This window comes from Arvicola amphibius, chromosome 1 (assembly GCF_903992535.2).
Source record: "Arvicola amphibius chromosome 1, mArvAmp1.2, whole genome shotgun sequence".
Classification (NCBI taxonomy): Eukaryota; Metazoa; Chordata; class Mammalia; order Rodentia; family Cricetidae; genus Arvicola; species Arvicola amphibius.
In genome coordinates this window covers 168,890,529-168,915,527 of record NC_052047.1, presented here as the reverse complement: position 1 = coordinate 168,915,527, position 24,999 = coordinate 168,890,529, and the positions used below count along the sequence as shown (strand labels likewise).

Genomic DNA, 24,999 nt, shown 5'->3' with positions numbered 1-24,999 from the left:
ACACATAAACTCTCACACACACATAAATAAAAAATAACAAAAAAATTCAACATTTGGCAGGAATATAAACAGTATAGGTAGAAAACAAGTTTTTAAAACCAGCCAAAGTTTTTACTTGTATATAAAAGGAATAAGTAGCTATTCTGAAGAAAAGCTCCATTTCTCTGACTTCTCTCCAGCTGTGGTGAGGTGACATCATTGAGGATTCTAAGTAGTTTATGCCGCCTTTTGCTATAATTAAAGAGACTGTTTTTGCCATAAAGAAAGATTTTTTTACTATATTTAAAAGTTGTTATTATAATTGACCTGATTAACTCTCACATTGTTGAACTTGAAACATTTTATGTTGACCTTTGCTTCTTATGCTAGTTTCCACATTTATTAAACACACCTTTTAAAATATTTTTATGAAATATTTAGATTTTTTTCAAAATCTTTCATAAAATATTTTATCTCTAAAAGACTATCCTTGACGGTGAGAAATGAGTAAGTTAATGTACCTGGTTATTTTTCACTTCTAATTAGTTAAATGTTATAATGATACTAGTATACAACTATGGTAGAATTAAAATTTTTATTTGTGTTGACTTATTGATTTGGATTGATCTGCTTTTATATGCATACTAAGATTATAAAGTTCACATTTTAAAGTTGTCTGCTTCATTTCTGGGGAAAATATCCTTTAAAATTTTCTATTTGTCACCTGCTCATTAACAAAAAAGAGCATTGAGTCATTTTACTCCTTATTCTTACTCATTTTATTATGCCTTTTATAAGGGTACACGCACATGCACGCACACACACACACACACACACACACGTGCACACACATACACCTTCACTACTTTTAAATATTTTTTATGATGTATGCTTGTGGATATGAGAAAAATATTACATCATGAGCAACTGCTAAAAATATTCACCTCATACAAATCCTCCTAATAGCTTTTTTTTTTTTTTTTTAGTATTTCCTTGTTAACCCTTGCTATCAAGGGTCCATGTTCCTATTTTTAACATATTAAAAACACCCATAGAATGCAGTTGTGTCTTGCTCTAACTAGCCCCTGTATGAAAGACTGTAGCTCACTTTTATGCCATATGGTTCACAATGGCTACTTGAATTCCACTTGAAGTGCTTTCAGATCCTGGTCATTTTACAGAGTTTCATGGATGAAATAAGAGTCAGGTTTGTACTGCTGTATTTTGTCTTTCTTACTTGTGTTTTATATTTTAAAATTCTTGAAATTTAAAAAAAAAATCTCAAAAGAAGCATGCCAGCCCACTGTAGAGTACTGGTTTTGATGTCAGTGACTTAATGCATGTGTGAGTTTATCTCAGATGTTTTATACTAAACAGATGTTTATCAAGGATATATTTTGTGTATTATTTTCAATACATAACACTCATATTTGGGTGTCTCTAGAAAACATTTTACTGATATGAAGTTTAAAAATAAATGCTATGAAAAAATCTTTATGACCTTTTTTACTTTCTTACTTTTTTACTTTTCTGTCACTCTAAAAAGGAGAGCTAATTTGTGTAATCTTTTTAGTGTTCTATAGTGTTGAATTATTTGTGGCACAGCATTAATATGTGTTTTGTGTGCTCACATAGATATATGTTCCTTAGGGAACTAGAAGACCTTCCTGAACAGGACATAATTTTATGTTTAAAAGTATCTTATATGCCCTGTGGTATATTTTCAAAGCCATTAATTATTACAAGTATGGTGATATGTTTAACTGTTTAATGATTATTTAGGCATGTTTGAAATTGAAATGCTCTGGGAAATTCAGCTGTTATAGTTTAAAAATAATCAAAATATTTTGATATTTTAAATAAAAACCTAAAAGTTCTGCTTCTAAGTTTCCGGAAACGTCTTAAATGAGACACATAAACTTTATAGACAGGATAGAATAATTCTTTGATTTACTTGAATGTCTAGACCATCATCATTTTAGCCTTTGAGTAAATATCCAGAGGACAGGTGGAACCGCATTCATATTTGAATTATTTTACTTCCATAATTGACACTTAATTACAATCTTTTGTTCAATGTTTGTTCTTTATTATTCCATTTATACATGCCATGGATATGGTTAAGACAAATAATATAAAACATTTGCTGCTTTGACTGCCTGTTGGTCTAGAGTATAGAAAGCAAGAATTAGAAACCATACTCAAGCATTGAGACACTATATAACCCTGGGAAAACAGTTTACATTTCTTTCACTTCTTTTATAAGTAAGTAAATGAGTAAGTCGAAATTTAGTAACAAATATATATATATAAACATATATAAATATACATATATATAAATAAACATATATATATATAAATATATATGGCAGGTATTTTTCTCATACATTCTAAATTTAAATATTTTTAATAAACAAAGTACAATATAAAACTTTGAAATGTAGACTATAGGTGGAGAAAACATTATTTACTGCTTATCTTGGTAGTATGCTTTCCAAAATTTTGAGGAAAAAAGACACCTCAACTTTGAGGTAGAAAATTGAGATGATTGTAAAAATTAGTGCCTGTTTTATATATAAATTATTTGTCCCAGTAGATAATGATGTTATTGTATTATGTGGTGATAATTTGAGATAAGTAAATTCATTTTCTGTAAAAATGAATATAATCTAATATAAAACTTCATATGAGTAAGTCTACTGTTTACTTATTGTAACAGACCAACATGCTAGTTGTTAGGTACCGTGTTGCCAGGTTTATAATGTTTTAGGTACTGTGCTTGATTTTATAACATTATAAATGATATGTTTATGTTATTAATCTTGACCAGTGAATGCTATTATTTGAATTTTTAAAGAAGTATGTTACTCCAGGATTATAATCAATATAGGGAAAATTATTATCTTTCCTTATGCTTGAAAATTTGAATATAACATATTTTCTAAACTGATAACTGCTGTGACATTTCCCAGAGCTTAGAAAGTCAGATTTACCAACTTCAAGATAATCCCTGTTTATCCTGACAGTTAATGGAAGTACTTCCAAGTATTTGTACATACTGTGTCTTGCCGAAGCTTTGGCAAATTATGTGAAATCTCTGCTTATTCTCTCTTATCTTAACAGCTCCAGTGGCTGTTGGACAATTATGAGACAGCAGAAGGAGTGAGCCTTCCAAGGAGCACTCTGTACAACCACTACCTTCGACACTGTCAGGAGCACAAACTGGACCCAGTCAACGCTGCCTCGTTTGGAAAACTCATAAGGTCCATTTTTATGGGTCTACGAACTAGGAGATTAGGAACTAGGTTAGTACTGAAAATCAACACAATTACAGCAGTGTTATACAGAGAGCAGAAATGTACTTGATTATAGAAAATATAAAGGAGATAAATATAGCATGAAGTCACTTTACAAGTTCATAGGAAAAGGAATCTTACTATTCAGTGAATATCATCAGGCTGGTTTTCAGACTACATAGAAATTAGAAGGCCAACCTGTTTGTGCAGGATTTGCATATGATTTTTTTTAAAAATTGTCATATACCACTGCCATTGCTTTTTGAAAATAAACCTATTAAATGTGAATAAAGTGACATAGTAAATGGGAAACTAAGCATTTCCTTACTGCTTTAAAACACGTTTAATTATTTTTATGAAAACTTTGACTCAAAGAAGTAGTTAAGGTGGAAGTTTCCACTTTATCCTGTAATTCTGGGACAAATTAAAGGTATTTGGTAAACTTACAAATTGTGAATATTTGAAGTCCTTGCTGATGGTTCTGTTTTACCTCTTAATATCCTTCTAAGCTTTCTATACATTTCTCTTGCTCTTGATTGTGAAAATAGTCATATGTGGGAGTAAACTATGTCATATTTCCATTTTAGAGACCAGCGATGTGGAGGAGCTCTCAGTCTCATGGGTTTCTTTCCTTCAGAAACAATGAGTCTTTCTACTAAGCGTTATGATGAAAAGAAAATTTAGAGCCTTTGAGCTTCATTTTTATTCTCAATGATTTTTACAAGTTGAAGACTAATATTTTAAGCAGTTAGGAAGAGATCTATGCTCCCGTTGGCTTTCTGACTCATACAGGGATCATGCACACAACATTAAATTAGCAATGCTGAGCTGTAAAGGTGATAGACCTTTAGTTATAGGGCACGGCCTCCAAGACTTACAGTACAAAGGGTTTTCTTTTTACTCTCTGTGAGAGAAGCAATGCACTAGTAATTACCATCTTTACACATTATGTGGAAGGGAGAAGTGAACATTTTCAGAGAGAAAAGATTAACCTGCCTGTACCCATTTCCAGACAAATGGCTCAGATCTTCATAGCAGAACACAGTTTAACATGTGAAACACATACTTATGAGCTCCGGCCTCCTTTCTGTTACTGTGATAAACAACTCAGGGAGGAAAAAGCTTAGCTGGTTTACACTTCCAAGTCTCAATCCACCTTTGATAGAATTCAGGACCAGGAACTAAAGACGGAAACCTGGAGGGCAGAGCCATGGAAGAATGCTTCTTGCTGCCTAACTCACAGGCTCTTGCTTAGCCCAAGACCACACCTACCTTTGCATAGTATCACTTCACACTGGACTGGACCCGCCAGACATCCTCCCAAAGACATGCCTACAGGCCAATTTGATCTAGGCAGTTTCTCAGTGAGGGCTTTCTTTTCAGGAGACCCAACTAGAAAATAAAGGTTAAGCAGGAACCCATTTCTGTAGTATAATTTTTATAGAAAATTATAAAAACGATGCCTATATATAAAGAATCAAAGAAATGAAAAGATGTGATTTTATGCAAACTCTGAAAAAGTGGGCAAACCTGGAGAAGCATGATTGGACAAAGTGGTGTGATTTGCAGTTATAAACAGGATGAGTGGTGGCCCAGGAAGGCCCTTCATTCAGATTCCATGCTGTGTCCTCACGCAGAAAGGTAGCCCCGTCCTCCTGATGCAGGAAGGTCCCTCTGGCATGGGGATCTTAAGAAACATCAAGGTAGAACAAGGAGGAGCAGCTGTGTTTATCATGCATTTCACTGGCGAAGAAGTGAGAGAATTTTTTTTACTCCATGGCCTGTTTCTGCTGTTTTCTCCAATTTTGAGTACCATATTTTAGGATAGTATGTCCAGAAACTCATTACTGTGTTAGTTTTAGGAGAGTTTGTATGTGTTTGAACTGTGAATTTTTCCTTTTGCTTGCTTTGAAGCAAATGTGCAACTTTCAAATTGCCAGAGGTTCAGTTCTTTCATAAATATATTCTTTTGGTACTTCAAAAGGTAGTATATTTTAAATTGCAGAATGTGATTGTCTATTCAGACTGAAGAAACTAGCTTTCATTCCTTTGAAAAAAAGAACTTTTGTTTCTCTTGTATATCCTCCCCCCAAAACCAGGAAAATCATTATTTGGAGACCTAACCTAGTATTTCCTAGCTGATGGCTCAGTAGTTACACATATGGTGCCAATATTTTGAAACTCTAGGCTTTAGTCAACATTCTAATAGCTGTATTGTTGTGCTGCTTTTGTTACTAGAAAGGATTTCAATGGGTCCTATTTTGAGGCTCTATTCAAACCTTGAAACACATCTTTAAAATAGAAAGGGACAAAATTGGGGTTGTTTGGGTTTGTGAATGAGTAGAATCCATATTCTACAAGTACATTCTGCAGTATTGCAATTTTTACTTTCGATTTCCTACCCCCAAGGATTTTGTCTCCTAATCCTTTTAACATTGCATGTGGTGTTTGCAGTTGAGTTGGAAAGGAAAGCCTAAGAGAATAAGGAGGGCATAAATGCTATGGGTTGGGTTTAAACAAATAGAGTGTTAGGAAGCTGGGCGAGTACTAATAGAGGAAGCCCATGGTGTTGGGGTGAAATCTCAGAGATTCTTCTGCTGTGGAAACTAATACCAGCTTTTCACTCTTGCTCCAAGGAATGGAAGGAAGATCAGTATAGATCAAGAGGCAGATTAAATCTCATGGGGTTTTTTTGGCGGGGGGGAGAATGGGGTTTGGTTGTTTGTTTTTAAGTAAACTGTCTCTAGAAGCATTATCTGTCAAGAGGATTGTCTAGTGAAATTATCCAAACCAGACCATGCCTCCTTTTGGCGTTCATGTAAACAGTAAGCCTATAAACCCAGCGCATTTCTAACAAAAGCAGTGCAAAGGCTGCATTTCCAATGATCCCATCTGCAGAGTACATCTGACTGAGGATGGCCCTGGTCTCTTCCCAGGACATTCCTGGGGAAATAAAAGACCTTCCTCTTACTCCAAGCCCGAAGCTGATTGGTAGGAAACTGAGTCTCAGAAGTAAAGCATCAGTTTGCTTTGTGAACTTCCCTATGATTCATGCCTCCTGCTCCCTGCCCCTCCCTTTACTTTCTACAACGTCTACTTCATATAGCACACTACCCAGTGTGTTCCTGGTAGGTTTTGTTGTAGGTTTTTGCTCTAATCTTGGTAGGTTTTGTAGACAAGATCTAATTTCTCAGGTAGAAGGTGTTTCTCTGCCGTTATTAAGTTTTCACTTCTGTTTCTTTCGTTTTCCTCAAGCATAGGGATTTGATGGCTTTAATATCTCTTCAAATGTATGGCTCATCTAATGTATGTTTGTTAGTCTTGGAAGTAAAATTATCTATTTTCATTAAAAATATTTAATCCACACACCACTTACATTTCTCTTTGTAAATGAAAGAAAAAATTGGAAGAGCACTCACTGACATATGCTATATATAGACTTGTGAAAACTAGTCTCTCTGCAAGAATTTACATATTTAAAATGTTATTTTTGCAAGAATTTGCAAGTTCCATTCAGGATAAAAATTGTCATTTCTAATATCAAGCATGGTATTTTTCATGAACACTAAAAAGTTCCAAAACTTTTATGCCAGGGGGACTTCACGGTTTTTACAGGGAAATGTCCTAATCTTTTATAGTATATCTTATTAGTATACAACAGATATTAATCTTTAAAAACAGATATGAGTCAATTAAATCAATAATAAAATGTAATTTAAAAGACATATGTTAAGTACCTTCTTCCTTTTTAGGTTTCAAAACATTAAACAAACCACCATAGCATCTAAAAATGTTATTACACCATCATTTCTAAAATAAACACACAAAGAATTAATCCAAGACTACAGAATAAAGACTTTTTCTCAATGTATTTATAGCAAGTTGCTGTCAGTATACAGTGCTTTGTGGTTGAATTGTGACTGACCCAAACTCTTTCCCCGCCATTATCCCTTCTAAATTAAGCTTGAAGTGGATGTTAAAATATAAATTAATGCAAGTGGGACAAGTGGGCTATGTGGTGAATATTGAAGTTAAAGTTTAAAGGAAAGGTTTGCCTTGAGGTGATCGTTTTGGAATCTTATTTTGACTTTTGGAATGTCACTAGAGAAACATAACAGGCATCCAGAAAAGATAAATTCTAAATGTGAAGTGTTTGCATGTTTCAACCAAATTCTTCTGTGTGAAGTTAATGGTTAATATTTTTGTTACTGACTTTTCGTGTTTCTATATTTAATGTTCTTTTATGAAGAGGAAACTCCAAGTACCATTACTATGGGATTCGTGTGAAGCCAGATTCTCCTCTTAATCGTCTACAAGAAGATATGCAGTATATGGCTATGAGACAACAACCCATGCAACAGAAGCAAAGGTACATTCTGAGTTATTGTTATGTCAACACTCCACACATCTTAACTCCATAGTCTTCTTATTTCTGAACAAATAGAACAGACAAATGCACGGGACTGCTGCTACCGTTGACATGCTTTCACTGTGGATAGCGTTTAAATGTCATTGAGAATTTCAGTGATCCTTTTGCAGTTTTTAAAACATAGCTTATCCTTGAATGTGTTGGGCCCCTAAAGTTAAATGTGATGTCCCAAACTACTTCTCATACAGTGAATGACACATGAAGAGTAAGGAGTGCACATAGGCAAGTTGTACTTTGGAGAAACTTAATTTTAGTGTTCAGAAGACATAGTATTTTTACATCCTTCGAATCATTTTTCAAGCTTTATTTATTGTACATTGCAAGTATGAATGTGTATGTGAGAAAGAGATTGTGTGTGTGTGCGCGCGCGCATGTGCACATGCACTCACACCTGGGCATGCTTGTGTCTGATGTCTTTGTGAGGGTTGGTGGGTGGAGGTCAGAGAATAATTTTCAGGATTTGGTTCTTTTCTTCCACCATGGGTTCCAATCAATGAGGTCATCAGCCATGCACAGCATGCAGCTTTACTTTGTGAACAGTCCTACCTGTCCCAACTAATTCTTTTGACTAAGTCTGAGTTCTTATAGGATCTTTGGGACTTCTTACATTTTTAATCTAATCTTTATGAACATAGAATTGTAAGAACTTTAATAGATCATGCATTCGTGGATGGATGAATGGATGCATGGGTGGATGAATGAATAGGTGGATGTAGACAGAATTATATTTCTTGGAATTTAAAAAAGCAACTTTGTCTGGTCTCTGCTCATAATCCTTGACAATGAAAGCATGAGCAGCCATGATTTCAAATGTCTCACAAAGGCCAGATGGAATATATATACCACTACACTGTTGTTAACCCTTCCAGTCACTTATGACTGTTGTCACAATTTACAGAAAATAAATATTTTAAAAACTTTGATTTTGCTAGTGTAGCTTACCTATGCTCTGTAATTACAACTGTTCTTTTCAACTGAAGTGGTAGAAGTAATTAAGAAAAAGGGATGATTTCATTAGGTTCTTCTTCAATCGAGTAGTTATTTGTATAGGCAAGATTTCATCCAAGCTAGTGTAGTACACACAGTGACTTCTAAGTCATAGCAAGAAAATGTTACATAATAGCTTTTCTTCTAGTCAGCAAATATTCATTGAAGCTCTACTCTGTGCTAGGCTCTAAATTCAAGGATAAGACAGTCTCTGCCTTTAAAAAGACAAAGTGTGTGAAGAATGAGAGGGTAAAGTAATGCAATCCGTTGTGCAAAATTCAGTTTTAATCAATGAACTATAGAATACAGAGTAATTAAGCAAACTCTGGGAGAGGGAGGACTAGAAAACCTCATCGAAACAAAGTGTATTTGAGTAGGGACCAAGAGTGAGAAAAACAAGGACTGCCTAGGCAGAAGGGAAGTGTGCACAAAAGCACACAAGGTGAAGGATGATGCTGTCTGTAGTGGCCCATGAACTGCTTAAGTTGTTACTGCAGAAGGAAAGTAGAAAAGATGCCAAGTTGTCTAGTGAGAGATACAATTTATATAGTAGTTTGAGCCACATGTTAAATGATTTAGTTTACATGAAAGCAATAAGTTTGCTTTTGTGTGTGTAGAAAATAGCTTTAAAGCTGTTTCAAGCTTTGAAGCAAAACAATGAATTTTTTTAGATAGATAACTTTTTGATTTGGGCAAGACATACTTAATGGGAAGAGATGGCGGTGTGGACATGAACTCCTGCTGTGTAGTTTCAGTGTGCTCACAACCTCCAGTGTGTCCCAGCCTGGAGATACAAGTCAAGGCTGGTCATTATTTGAAGATTTTTAACCCACAGATTCTCAGTTTTGTTTTTAATTGCTAGTTATTTTTTGTCTGTAGGTAGGAAAATGAATTTAGAAGGACTGTTAAATAAAACATAGGTTAGTACCATACGTGGTAGCAATAGTTTATATTATAATAAACTATGATGATCTTAAGTTTTTACTATCTTTCCACTTATTAAGAACATAATTTATAGAATATACTTTCTGATGTGATTTCCTCCCCGAAGCTTAGCAGCAATGCAGAATGTGATAATGATGAAATCAAGAAATAACATATTTAAACATTAGTACTAACAAAAGCTTGATTAATTGTACCTAAGTGAAGCCAGTTTCATCCTGTGATTTACCTATGAGGAAATGTAGTAATCTTGCATAAAAACGATCTTTATAAAAAGCTTGACTTAGGTAAGCAAATACTGTTTCTGTTCATTTTTTCCTTTTTTTATTGTCGTCTATTAAACAGATGCAAGAGCTGTAAAGGCTAAGGGGCCATGAAACCCTTTGATACATATCTCCAGGTGGTGACAATTGCTAAAAGAAAAAGATAAAATGTAAACATGTTTATGGAGATATAGAATTCTTATTATATAAATAAAATCTACCAATACCAGTGTCTTATGGGGTCTGCTTTCTTATGAATGAAAAGCGTTACAATACCAAAGAAGAACTGGATTTTCTTTTCTTCTGATAGCACTTTTTTTTGGAAGCTGGGTCCACCATTTAGTCTCAGCTGGCCTGGAATTTACCATGCAGCCCACTGGCTTCAGACTCACAGAGATCCTCCTGTCCCTGCCGTCTGGGTACTGAGATTAAAGGTGTGCGCCATCACAGCTGGCTAGGCTCTTGCTTCTCCAGATGGCATCCCGATGAATGATGGCAGTGTTGTTATTTAGTACGTGGGCTTTGGGATTCTCAAGAGGCTTCAGCTTGCAGAAGGAGCATATCCACTGCACAGTGTTTCTTTCCTTTTGTCTGGATATAAGGGTCACATTAAGAATATTTGGTGAAAATGATGAAAAATAATTATTTTCATCATTTATCTGATAAGTTTTTAATGTCTGGATGATTCCAAGATTTGAATATTTTAATGAAATCAAAATTTATTTATGAAAACATACTCTCTTGTTAAACTTCAAATGGCATGTGAAAGGTTTAAATTATTTTATAACAGGTAGTAGATTTTAATATTTCAGCATATTTGGACTGAATATTCCATGATTCGTTGTCTGCATCTGTAGTTCCATATCTTACATGGTTTAAACTACATGTTTCACATATTTTTTGTAATTAGAAGTCAAGTATATGTGTTGATTATTTTGATAGTTTAAGTTTGGGTGTTTGATTTTATATATCTAGTTTGAAAACTCGATTGGGCAATAGAGACAGTTTCTACTTCTGTGTAAATCAGATGCCTTTCCAAGCTATCGTGGAGCATAGCCATGCATCAAGTGATAAATGGAAAAAGTTCTGGTTGAGGAGCAGATATCTTTTCCCATATTTCAAAGATGAATCCATCTTCAAATCATTTATCTAAAGTAAAGGATCAGATTAGAGCCTGCTTGATTCCAAGCAACTGTGGGGTATAACTACTGACATAAAAATTATAATAGTCTTGCCTCCCCTTGAGGCTTATTCTGTACCATGGTCTGTGGACAGTGAATGGACAAATGAATTAAGGCACTCCCATCAGCCCTTTGTGCTGTCACTCTAATGATCAGAGTTAGCATAACAAAATACGATAGCTGCCTTGTGAAAATATTGTCAACTGTGGGTAATCAAAAGGAGAAAAGTGAGTAATGTATACAGTATCTTCTGTTGAAAATAAACATTACAGTTAAATGAGGTAATCTCCAGATTTTAAGAATATTTACTCATGTACTAATTGCTTGACTAATTTAGACAACACATAGGTCATCAAGCACCAAAATAAAGAGATCAATAATTTCCAGGTCTATAAATTATGCAAAAGTGTTTGTTTCATTTATATTTAACCCTTAAGGAAATACATAAGAAGTCTTGACATGTGTATTTTAACTGTTCTTCTAGATTCTTGTTTCAGAACTGGTGGAAAGGAGCCATGTGCTCTTGACAGTGTGCCTGACCATATCTGGTGCCAATAGCCACTCTCAAAATATTAAAATACATTTATAATTTCTCAACAATTTCATACAGTCGTCAGTTGCTTACATCACATGTAAAAAAGAACACAGGGTGACAGAAAGGTAGGAAGAGGATATCACTTGGTTTCTAAGGACATGGTGTCTATATGGGATAGGTAAGTCATCATATAGCAGCCTGGACAAGAACTGACCCTCTCATCTCCATTCTTGTTTGGAATCTATCTTTGAAGACACAAGTAACTCAAATAAACAAACAAAAACAAAAATATGCATTTACGAGAGAAAGCAGATAGCCAAGTATGGTGGTTTATGCCCCTCTCTGCCTCCCTTCTTCTCCACGTCTCTTTGAATTTCCCTCTCCCTTTCACATGGGAGACTAAGGCAAAAGAATTGCTCCAAGCTCAAACAAACCTCAGCTACATAGTGAGACCTCTGCCAAAAATGCACATGAAATCCAGGTCAAAATCACAATGTTGTAAGGGGAAGATGTGTCACCTACCCATTTGAATGGTCCCTTGCTAGGAAGAGGAATAAGCCTTTATGGCACTATGAGTAGATAAGAGAGGTCTAGTAGGAATGGGTGGCAAGACTCCTTTACTTCAGATGTGAGGGAGGACATCCAAAGACGTTTGTCATTGGACTGTTCTTAATGCCAGGAGCTTCGGACAGGTGAAACAAAAGCGCTCTATTTAAAGTGGTACTTCTATTTTGTATGACTTTGAGCCTCAGTTTCTTTTAAAATGGAAATGAACTTCAGAGATCATTTTATAGTTCAAGTGGAAAAAATATTTTATAGCTGGAAACATTCAAGTGTTATTTTTCTTCATAATAGCATGCTGTTATAAGCACTACAGAAAACTCTTTTAACAGTTCTTTTCAAAATTTGGAAGAGTAGGCACCTTCAAAATGTAATGTGTGTGGCTTATATATACTTCAAATATATTAGTTCCCAGCTTTGGTCAGTGTTAATAGTTCATCGTACTTTTTTTAGACCATAAATTATCTTGGATTATTACAAAGCTATGCTTGGAGGACCGGGTCATTTCTCTGAGGTGGTTAAGAGTGACAGAACTCTTTAGTGAGCAGATACTGCTAACTGTGCACTTCACTCTGGAACATCAGTAAGGAAGCATGAGACTGCTTGGTGAAGTAGTTAGTTATCATTGGTTTGCCGGCGTTCTAGTTCATGACATCATGATCACATTGCACTATAGTCAAGAGGATCCTAAAGAACAACTCCTCAAGAATTATTGAACTCAAGGGATGTACACAAAGTTTAATAAATAGTCATAGTCACCACCTAATACAGCTCTGAGTGTCTGTTGAACTTAAAAATGCTCCTCAGTCTCATTTTATGTGGTAAGTTTCATCTGGAAATTATATTTCATTTACTTACAAGAAACTAGCCCCATTAATTGTGCTTTATACAAGAATCTTATCAATCCATTTTTTCCTAGACAGGTGGAGCAAGATGGTGGTAATTCTCTAAATGAAGAAGAGATGGAGGGCATATATTTAGAATCTCTGTAACAGGATGGGCTAGCTGGAAATGAAGTGACACACACTCACATGCATGCACCCATGCACACACACATTTATGTTTTGCAAGAATCACTGTTCTAGGCTTCTACCTGTGTAAGTTCCTGATGCTAGGAGGGCTCAGTAAATAAATTCAGTAGATTATGCTTACTTCTTGAAACATTACATCCTCAACACCTAGAAGACCATATTCAGAAAAAAAAATGAATGGTCCTCATTATTCATTATCATTTAAGACAACCATCCCATTTGAATTTGTTATATTTTTTTGCATTATTGCAAATGTAAAAATAGTGAATAGCCAAGTTTTCTGAGTTACCAAGAAGAAGAGAAAAGAAATCCTATCTTTAGTTAGTGAGGGTGGTGTTATAAGTCATTTAAATATTTAGTGTGACTTCTAAGATTCATTTGCTCCTCTAAAAGAATGGATCTCTCCACATTCTATTTTCTTCTGATTCATTCATGTTTATGTCATTTGGCTCATTTCCAATATATATCTCAATATATAGGGAAATTTTTCCAAAGAACATTACAAGAAACCAGGAGAATATTCTAACTTCTTGCTATTATTGTTAGCTGGGCATTTTTATTTCTTCATGGAAATTATTTTTATAACTGTCTAGGTAGTTCTTCTGTTGACTTTTGCTTGGACAGTTTTCAGCAGCTTTGAAAGGACTTTTGTTTCATTTGGTGTGCTGAAAACTCTTTCCAGTAATGATGACTATGTAATGCTCTCTGCCTTCACTGGGCTGCTTCAGTGTCTGTGCTTGCATGAATATTGACAGAATATTACTTCTACAGTAGAGCACAGCTGTCCAAGCCCTAAATAACAGCTACAGCTAACCTCATGGGGGCAGATTCCTAACAATTTCCCGAGTTTTCTGTGTTAGTGACAGGTTTCAAGCATACACTCAGCTATTAAGACATCAGAGCGTCTTTCATTTCTTAATCATTAACAATGTTAGCTCTGATTGCCCATGGAGCTGCAAGCTGTTAAAATGATCATTTGCTCCTTACTAATTTTGAAACCAAGAGCTGCTGCCTCATTTAATAAAATGCTGGTCTCTCCTATGAACATGCATAACCCAACAACCCTGAGTCTACTATGAGAAAACTTAACCTAGAAGTAATTTGCAAAGTAAATGGGGTTACTTGAGGGTATAGTTCTAAATACTGAGAGCTCTTTACTTCAAAAGGATTCAATATGCACTTTTGCTAGTACTATGCTTTCAATCAATTTTCCTACCTTTTACAATGTAGTATTTTTGATGCTTATTTGAGGAAGAAAAAAGAAAAAAAATCATCTTTTAATAATAAAAGGATAACGAAATTTATCCAGATTTAAGATAATTTAGAATTATTATGTTAAATCAATAAAATATTTAAAAACTTAAAAATATTACGTTTGCCTTTCATCTGGCTAAAACTGAGCATGCACAAGGCCATATCATATGTAATACTCAATGACTACGTGATAAATTGATGTACTATCTGTTAAGACTAGTTAATAGTGTGATCTTGGTTGTTCATTTTAAATTAATGTATATTATAGGAATATTTTAATTTATGAATTTTTTGAGAAGTGTGCAGTGTCTAATGTTGGATATATTTCTACAACATGGGGCTAAAGGTGCCTGCCTAGAGATAAGAGGTTCCTGTGGATATGCAAGCTACTTAGGAAATCTCTTTCCTAAAGCCAGCTCCAATCCCCCTACTCAAGTACTGTTGAGTAGGAAGGCTACTTCCTAGCTATTGGTTATAAAGCTTCAGAATGACCAATATATGTCACCTCTAGGCATCTCTTCTAGGAAGAATCAACAATCACGAGTGTTTGTCTAGCATCCGTTGAGTGTGTTTGGTCCTCCTGCTTTGGGAAAACTCAGGCACCTAAGATAATTGATGGATATTTCCCTTAGAATCAAGAGAATGAACATCAGGTCATCCTGAATCCAAAGTTTATGACTTTGGGGATTTCCTCCAAGTACCAAGCCAATGCTATTCAGCAATAAACTGAGACTGTGGCACTGTGAGGTCATTGCCTTAGACATGAGGAGAGCAGAAGCCAGTCGGTGCCCTGGAGAAGCTCATGGCACAAACTCCTCCCAGAGTTGTCCCCAGACCTTTCAGCCTGAGGCACAGAGTTTCTGGCTTACCCAGTTTCCATTACAATGAAAGAAAAGTATGTGAAGGGCATCTTTGTCTGTCTTTCAATCCACTGTTTATTCTGCTATCATTACTATTATGGTTATATGGGAACACTCGCTATCATTACTATTATGGTTATATGGGAACACTCATTGTCCAGTTCTAACTGCATTTTCTGATTGTCCTCTTTTTTTCCTCTAAGTATTGACTCAAAAGTATTTTTAGAACGTATATGTATATATAGCTCCATTCTTCCTGTAAGCTGTTTTCATGGATTTTATATCTCCCACATAATATTGTATAGTGCTTCCAACTCAATAACATTATTAGTACATAATCATGTGTTAATTGTAATTCATTGTAGTTTGGTTGCATATTTTAAGATGTAATGTCCCTTTATTTTAGAGCCCTCCACTGCTTATGATACTGGTCAACTCTTTCTTCCCAAGGAGGCAAATAATTTTGCCTTTAGGTAGAAGGTTTGCTATGCAGTCTGTGAAGGTGGACTGGGATGTAGTATGTATCCTTGGAAAATGCACAAGGGTAGTTGCTGTCAGCATTTCCTTTCAGGTTGAATCTCACTTGCCCTTTATATTCATGTCTATAGGACTGAATGCTGTGTAGAATAAAAAGAGCATGATTAAAAATAGACAGAAATCACAGTCATTTCATAATCTAATATTAAAACTTAATAATTTTGAATTTATAGGAAATATTGCCAGATTAAATAATTGAAATTGAACTATTTTTATCTAAGGTAATGTACTTAACCATGAGGAAACATGCTTAAACAAATATACTATTTTATTTTTGCTATGAATTTTTGTGTATGGAGAAGTTCAGCTAAAATCAAATTAAACCCTAAATGAATCAATGAGGAAACAAACCAACAAAACTTTCCTCATGAGATAAGCATGAAATCATTCAAGTCTCCTAGCACAAAATGGCGAGCTCACTGCTGCCCCACTCAGGTACACAGCCCACCAGCCAGGAAAAGAGTGTCTAGACTCCTCTAACATGATCTGCAGGGAGGAAAGTATCAGGAGGATACTGTGGAGCAGAAGGGTTTCCCATTAAATATGAGACCAGGTTTGAGTTCCTTTCTAGAGGACAGCAACCAGTGATTTCTGCTTGAAGAGGCTAGGACTGAAACTATAGTGAGGATGACGCTTACTGTGTCCTCTTTCATCCTCCGCCCCCGTGGCGTCCTTTCCCAGTGACTTCATCTGAGCACTGTGTGTATGGTGCTCACTAGGTCCAATCACTTACTATCTTTAGACAGAATTGAGACGTCTCTAAGTGTGTCCTCCTCATGTGTTAGGTACATTGTCATTCATAATGACCACATATCAGGGTGGAGAAAATGCAAATTTTTAAATACTGTTAGAAAGGGGGGGGATTGAAAGACAAACACTGTAATGTAAACGAGGATCTTCCTACTTAACTTCATAATCTTTAGTTTTCACATTTTCTTAAATATCCAAAATGAAGGAAAGTACATTTTGAACAAAAGAAAATATACTTGCTGCATATTAGTCTGTGCTTAGTGTCTGGGGAGATTTGCACGGGCTCTTGGTGGTAGTACTGGGTAGTACTGATGCTGTGATGGTGATGCAGGTACGGTGGTGCCGTTGGTAAGGATGGTATGGTGATGGTTGCAGGTGCTGGTGGTGCAGGTGCTGGTGCTGATGCTGGTGGTGATGTTGCGGCTTCTGGTGGTGCTGGTGGTGGTGCACGTGCGGATGGTACGGGTGCTGGTGCTGTGGTAGGTGTGCTTTTGCTTATGCTTGGTATGATGGAGATGTGGTGGTGCCGCCGATGCCTGTGGTAATGATAATGGCCGTGTTGCTGCTGGTGGTAGTAAAGATGGTGTGATGGTATGGAGATGGTTCTGCTGGTGGTGTGGTGCCGGTGAGGCAGTGAGGTGATGATGTTTGTGATGTTTGGCCTCCAAGAAGTCTGTTTTTTGACACTATAGCACATTTTCTCTGTTTTAGTAGCAACGAATGTACATGAAGTCTAGAACTAGAGCCTAAAAGCCTATTGTTCTCTGATACTGAATACTTTTTGTGGGTATAATTTTTTTTCCTTGGGGGAAACCTAGGGCCCTGTGCTTGCTAGTCAAGTGCCCTTACACTGAGTTAAATCCCACCAAGTCCTCTTATCTCTAATTAGATATACTAGGTTTGTAGATGAATTATTATTTTGTTGCACACTGAAGCGCCTGGCATTTGTATTTGCAGATGTTGATAAGAATCAAAGGCGATGAATGTGTTCAGATGCCTAAGAGGCTTTCAGAAATCCGAAGAGCAGTGTGATAAGATTTGTAAATTGATCTTATTTTAAATATGTTAACTGAAAGCCCTTCATTTCTTTGCAAAGTCTTTTATCTTCATTCAGAGTGAAGTTCCAGTGTATTTACATTTTTTACCTTAAGCCAATGGCCACCACAAGTTTCTTTCACAATATATACTATGACTATAGGCATGAGCAACTTTGCCTCTGTTGTCCAAAGAAATGCCTCATAATTCTTTCATTCTTTCAATCTTATGTAAATTTCTGGATTTTCACAAATGAATTTCTTTCAGATTTCTCTTTCCCTTTTTCTTTTTCCAATTGGGAAAAAAGGTCTCTACATGACTTCATGAGAGTATCAAGAAGAAACATTCGACAGTTATCTTGAGACATTGACAGAACTAGATTAAAACCGAATGCCTTAAAAGTTTGGGGAGTACAATAAAGCAAGGAATAATTTGGTTTGTTTGTTTTTTCCCGTCTAATATTTTTAGGTACAAGCCTATGCAGAAAGTGGATGGGGTTGCAGATGGTTTCACAGGAAGTGGCCAACAGACAGGCACATCTGTTGAGCAAACTGTAATTGCCCAAAGTCAACATCATCAACAGTTTTTAGGTATGTTAAGGTGCAATGCCTAGCTGCATAGTCGTTGCTCTTAGGATCTTGAAGAGAACATTCTCCGAATAGAATGTCTTCGGATGTTAACTCCTTTAAAGGGGGAGGTTTGGTGCTGAAACTACAACCTTAAATGATAGTTCTAGTTCATCTTTATTGAAGTATTAAGCTCTATGAAATCTTGAATGCATCTGCCTTAAAAACTCAGGGCTATGAAAGTGTTTTCAAGAGTTTATATTACAGTTGACTTTTGTGACTTTTTTGTGTTTACTTCAGAAATAATGTCCAGTCCAAACGAATTCTTATTTCCTTGTATACAAAGTTACATATCCATAGTCTTAGATAAGAAAAATTATGAACATTTTAAATAACTTATTCTTTTAAATCGATTACAGTGCTTCCTATTTTTATAATTGTATAGAAAGAATACACGTTTCTTGATACTGAAAATGTTTAGAAGCAGAAATTGAACATTTGAATATTTAAGCTGGAGCCAGAGGAGCAAAAGTGGTAGTTCAGTTGACAGCTATTCCATCGATTAGTATGCATAGTCTCCAAACAGTAGGCCAATATATAGAACTGCTATTGGGGTGTTTGTGTATGCACACATGTATGTGTGTGTGTGTTTATGTATCTGTGTGTATGTGTGTGTCTCTCTGTGTATGCATGCCTGTGCGTATGTACATGTATGTGTCTGCGTGTGTGTGCATATGTGTGTGTTTGTGTGTCTGTGTGTGTGTGCATGTGTGTATGTGTTTATGTGCACTTGCCAATGGAGACAGCTGGCATAGACTTTCAGGTTAGAAAGCTCCTGCTCTTGACACTGTTATAGCAGTATTTCCTAAGCCAAAGTGCCCCATTGAGCTTTAAAACAATATCATGTTTTCTTTTGTAGTGGTAGTTGAGTTTAATATTTAAAAAGAAATTAAAAACAGGGCTACACAGAGAAACCCTGTCTCAAAAAAATTAAAAATATACATAAGTTTCCTAGAGCTTGTAAATGAATATTATTCTTCCTTTAATTTTGAATTTATGGTAAGGAACTCACCAAAGTACATTACTAATTGTCAATGGCTAATGAGAAAAGGAGAGAAAAAGCGAGAGAACATGTGTGATGTGTGAATTATAGTGTCATCAAGAGAGGGATACATGATGTTTCTGTGCAGCAGAATGTGTCATAGTCATTTGGGTGCAGAATTGTATTGGGGCAGGTAGCCCCCAGGAAGAGCAGATTGGTGTAGGTGTTATAATCAGAAGACTGGTGCACAGCAGCTGACACCATATTCATGTGTTAGAGACGATTTGATTATAGGATAGCATCATTCATCACATCAAATTATTGTTGTTAATATTATTTTTTTTAACTTTTTGGCTTTTAGTTTTATAACCTTCATTTTATGATTGTGTAAAAGGTATGAACATAATGAGTTTAAGGCTATGTTTATTTTTATATGGTTGGATAGCATAATAATAAAAATAACTAAAATTGATTCTGGCAAGCTCAGGTTGTTTTTCTTTTACTAAGAACCTATCCAATGCCCATTTTAATTAGAGTAAAGCTTAGTTTATACGAAATTCACATGTATACTCCATTCATTCGCATGTTACATGCTGATAATGTTACTAAGTTTGGCTGGAAAATATTAATTTGAAAGTCAGTGATCTTTGGCACTCTGATCTCTAAATTTTCTTTCCTTTTTAGTCTTCTGAAAATTTCCCTCATTAATCTGTAATTGACACCATCCACAATAGCTTTTTTCTGTTGTGTTGTCATGGTAACAGATGCATCTCGAGCACTTCCAGAGTTTGGAGAAGTTGAAATCTCTTCTCTGCCAGATGGAACTACCTTCGAAGATGTCAAGTCACTGCAGAGTCTTTATCGAGAGCACTGTGAGGTAAGACCTTCAAACATAGTCTGAGCACATGCTAGGTTTAGCCACATAATTTGTTAAAAACAAAATAATAAAGATTTTTTTTCCTAGAGAATAGAGAAGTTCTAGTTATTTCGAGCATTTCTTTGAACACTAATAAAATCCTTCTTGTCTCAGTGCAAAGTGAAGGAATACAAAAAAGTGAGAACATGTTTTATTATCCATTTCTTAAACTGATCCTTGTGTCTTTTGATATAGCAATTCTTCTCTGGGTCTGTCTGTCTACAAAAAAATTGTACATATGTGTGACACAGCCAATGTACAAGGGAGTTTATTGCATTATTCTTTAATAGGTTGCTTATAGTATCTAATTGAGAAAGATTAAGTCTTCTATAATTTATAGGTTGGACTACTATACACTCATAGGACTGAAAACTCTAAATGTACTAAAAGGAAATATGCTCCAAGGTATAATGTTAAAGCAAAAAAGAAAAAAAAGATACAGAAATTTTATATAACATATTGACCTTTGAACTTACATAAATATATTTCCACAAGGAAAAGTAAATTGTTAATAATATCTGTGTTTGTTTGAATCCCTCATATTCTTGGGTATATGAACATATAGCCCTATTTAGGGAGGCCTAGAAAACATGGCCTTATTAGCGGTGGTATGTCACTGGAGATGGACTCTGAGTGTTTAAAGACTTGTACCATTTCAAGTTTGTTCCTTCTGCTTTGTACCTGTGATTCAAGATGTGAGCCCTTCACTTTCTGTTCCTGCTTCCTTACCTTTGGACAGCTATCTTAGACTCTAATCATCTGGAACCACAATCCCAAATAAACTCTCCTATATGTTGCCTTGGTTATGTTGTATAATCACACCAATAGAAAGATAACTAATAAAGAAATTAGTTCCAGACTGTGTGCTATTACTGTGAAGAGCCGTAACATGTTGTTTTTTGGAGGAATATGGAAGGTTTTGGAACTTTGCACTAGAAAAATGGTTGAAAGCTGTAAATAGGGCCTGATGGGGCCAATCCAATAGGATGTAGGAAGACAGTAGTGCTGAGAGATGAGTGGACTGTGGAGGCCCAGCGAAAAGGATTTCAGAGTGGAACAAAATTAGTAACTGGACTATAGTCTCTTCCCGTGATGTTTGGGCAAAGAATTGGCTACTTTCTGCCCATACCCTGTGAACTTGCCTAAGAATAAATAAATAAATACTTAAAAGTAGTGAACTCATTTTTTTTGGTAGAGGATATTTCATGACAGTTTAATATCAACTCAATCTCTTACTTATTAGTAGTCACTCTTAAGTAGATCTATAATAAAAATGGTTCAGAAGTAAATACAAACTGTACAGAAATTCAAAGGATACTGATTAGTTTAATGCTGTTGTCAAGACTTGTCCTACAAGGCTACAGTTGTTAAAGAGATTGGGGCCACTAAGGATAGGTCAGATCTGCAATCCAATAAAGGGAAGGTACCCTCAGGGCAAGACCTCATCCAGCTAAGCTTCCAATTTGTAAATAAAATATGAGGTGTTTTCTTAAGCTTCTGGAAAGCCACTTCAATTAAAAGCTGCTGCTAATGTGGATTAAGGGGCCACGGTACATCCCAAGCTGACAGCCAGACTCCTCAGTGTTGTCCATGTGGTGATGGCTTCAGAGCCATGAAAGATAAGGAGGTGGTTTTACAGGACTGCTTAGTGAGGCCAGGCAACAAGTGGTAGGGGAGTCCATGCCTAATGGTTCTGACAGGGGAAGATACCCTGAAAGTTCATTGAATGAAGTTGTGTAAATGAACCCTGGGTTGTTTTGGAGACTCTAAGATGTTAGAGATTTTAGAGCCATGAGATACCTGCACATGAGGCATGGAACCAGCCCAAGAGATGAAGATGTATGTTTCAGGCCACAGAGTTAGAGGAGCTGAGCCATCTAAGCCCTTTGTTATCAGATATGGCATTAGAAAATTTGATGTTTCCCCTGCTATTCTTTCAGTCTTTCTTTGGTTCAATATTTCCTTGTTATTATCCCATTTTTCCTCTTAGAATAGCAATGTATATTCTGTGCCATTATATGTTATGCATATGTAATTTTTATTTTATAAGGTGTTAAAATTAAAAGATTTGCCTTGATTCTCAAGAGACTCTGAACTTTGAAACAGTATAGTGACTGAAAAACTATGGGGAATTTAAAAGTTGAATTAAATGGACTTTGCTTTATAATGTAACTCTGCTATTGTGAGAGCCAGGGAATAGGTTTCAGTGAGATGGTCCCTGTATGTAGTATTAGGCATTTGAATACTTGATCCGTAGTTGGTGGTTTTTTGTTTGTTTGTTTGTTTGTTTGTTTGTGGAGGCTACTTAGGAGAATATATGTCACTGGAGGTGGGCCTTGAGATCTTAAAGCCTCCCCCCCATTTTGATTTTGCTCTGTTTTGTGCTTGCATTTCAAATTAGCCCTTTTTTTCTTGCTCCTGCTGCAGTGACTTTTCACTGCCATTATTATCTCTAACCCTCCGGAGCCATCAGCCCAAATAGACTTTCTTCTGTAAGTTGCCTTGGTCATGGTGTTTTATCACAACAAGAGAAAAGTAACTAATGCAGTGCCCTTGTAAAAACAAACAAACATACACACAAAACAAAAACTGGAGGCCATGATCAGTAGAAAGTCAGTTTTTCAGTGGACCCTCTTGAATTCCACAAACATGTGCTGCTATTTAAACATACTTTAGTAAGAACTTTGTTCTTCTTAGGGATCCTTTCGACTGATTTTTAGAATTGAAGTAGCTTTATCTCAGGAGTATTTATGATTTGCCTACAATTTCAGGATTGCCCTGTGATTTCTAGAGAATTTCTTTTGGCTGTTGACAGTGAAGGATGAAATAATAAGTCTCAGCTTAAAACATGTTAAGACTGTTTGAGGGTTTGGTTACTTAAGGCTTCTCTTGATGTTTTTGACCCTACTCCTACTCTTCTTCTTGTGTCAGAATTGGTGACATTGTATAGGAGGGAAGTTTCTCCATTCCGGTGCTTTAATGCATCTGTTACCTGGTAGAAAGGAGAATATGTTGTGCAGAGTTTTCTTAAGTGGTTTTAGGATATAAGTAGCTTTATCTCAGGATTTGTGGCCTGTCAGCAGGCAAATTAAGGAGTAACCTGTGATTTCTAGACAAGTCCTCTTGCCTGTTGACAGCAAAGAATGAAATAAGAAGTTTTCATTTAAAGCATTATATAGGTTTTTCCCCATTGCTCCAGAAATAAGATTACTTGAGTGAACCCAAGAGGTTGTCAGAGATGCTAGGTATTGACAACCAAGGACAAGCCCTCTCCTTTTCAACATTTTGCTTGACAAAGTGGTCTTAACCTGTCTTACTCATTGCCAATACTTCTGCATGGTATAAGCCAGTTAGTATTTATTACCCTTTGAATAGTATGTTTTTCTGAGAATTGGAATATTTCTACATTATCATTGTACACATGAAAAAAAAATTATACCTATCATGTTCAATAAAAATTATGTGAAAATTCTTTAAACAATTCCTCATTTATCTGTATCCAAATAAAGCCTTCTGTACGCAGCTTAGCTTGTACAAGTATAATTCAGATTTTTTGAGTGACTCATATTTATTCAGAGTGTAAATTGGAGTATAATTATTTACATTGCTAAAGAGTGTACAGTGAGATCATGCTAAGCAACAGATGCCTCCAATAAGATTAAAATAGTCTATAGATTATACAATTTTCATGAAAATTTTGATTGTAATGAATAAATATGTTTTATGTGAAGAGATTGGGCACTCAAAAATTAATCTGTGTAGGAAGTGACACTTCACAAAAATGAACCTCACTTGTTTCTCAGTTATCAATACTCATGCCATCTCCCATAGAACAGAGTGGTATATTTAGAAAATTAAAATTCTAATTCTTTTTTGTTACATCTCAGAACAATTTAAATAAAGCTGCCTGGCTCTCAGATTCAATCCTGTAGTCATTTGCCATAGTCAGTAGAATATGGATTATTTTAATTTTTATTTGCCTATGTATTTAAAAATAATAGTATTTTAGTCACTTACAAAACTGCCTTAAATGATGTTGGTATTGGTATCAATTTCAAAGAGTTATTTGAGATTAATTTGAAGATACTGGATTTGCGATGTGTTGAAATTCTTGTCTCGTTTTGCTTCATATTTTCTATAGTTTATATTTTTACGGTAGGATTATTTTATTTGGAATTCTTGTAATATATTTATCAAGCTATTTTTAAGTATCACTAGTTTTATTCTCAGAGGTACGTAAAGTATTAACTGCCTCATACTTTAGAGACATCACTTGGAATATGCTTAAGCTGCAGCTAAAGAAGCAGATATAAACACTTCCTTCTGGAGAGGGTTTTGGTTTCGAAGGAGATGAGGGGAAACTATGCTTACTTTGTTTCCAGAGCTTGCCTTCGGCAAATTTTAATCGTATTGAAAAGTTTTATAATGAACTGACTTCCCTTCCACTGTCTGCCACTTGCAGCATCCCCTGCTGGTTCTCAGAGCATGTCCCTCGTGCATGTGCTTTGTGTCTCTGTGAGCCTCAAGGCTTCCTCTAGCTCATGCTTCAGCCCAGATCTAGACAAGTGGTGTGAAGTTAGAGTTGACTTTTCCTAAAATCCTCAGATGGACTCTAGGTTGTCCCCATTCTCTCTGCCTTCTGTGAACTTCTATAGATCCTTATGGGAATCTTCTTAGTTCTCAGTTATTGATGGAATCAAACCCATTATACTGCCTACACACCAGCCTTTTGATATTCAATATAATCACAGCTTTAAACTTTCTTTGGCTTCATGTTTGCTGTTAGCCGAAGGCCCTATTATAAAGTGATTAGAGTGACAGACTAAAAATAAATA

General features: G+C 35.7%; 1 protein-coding gene across 1 annotated transcript in view; it reads left to right on the top strand.

Moving 5' to 3' along the window:
- Rfx3 (regulatory factor X3) overlaps positions 1 to 24,999 on the top strand; it is a 249,935-nt gene that overhangs the window by 182,214 nt on the left and 42,722 nt on the right. Inside the window, exons 7-10 of the mRNA XM_038310780.1 lie at positions 3,103 to 3,284; positions 7,525 to 7,644; positions 18,109 to 18,230; positions 20,013 to 20,125. Coding sequence (XP_038166708.1) covers positions 3,103 to 3,284; positions 7,525 to 7,644; positions 18,109 to 18,230; positions 20,013 to 20,125 — 537 coding nt within the window. The remainder of the gene's footprint in view (positions 1 to 3,102; positions 3,285 to 7,524; positions 7,645 to 18,108; positions 18,231 to 20,012; positions 20,126 to 24,999) is intronic.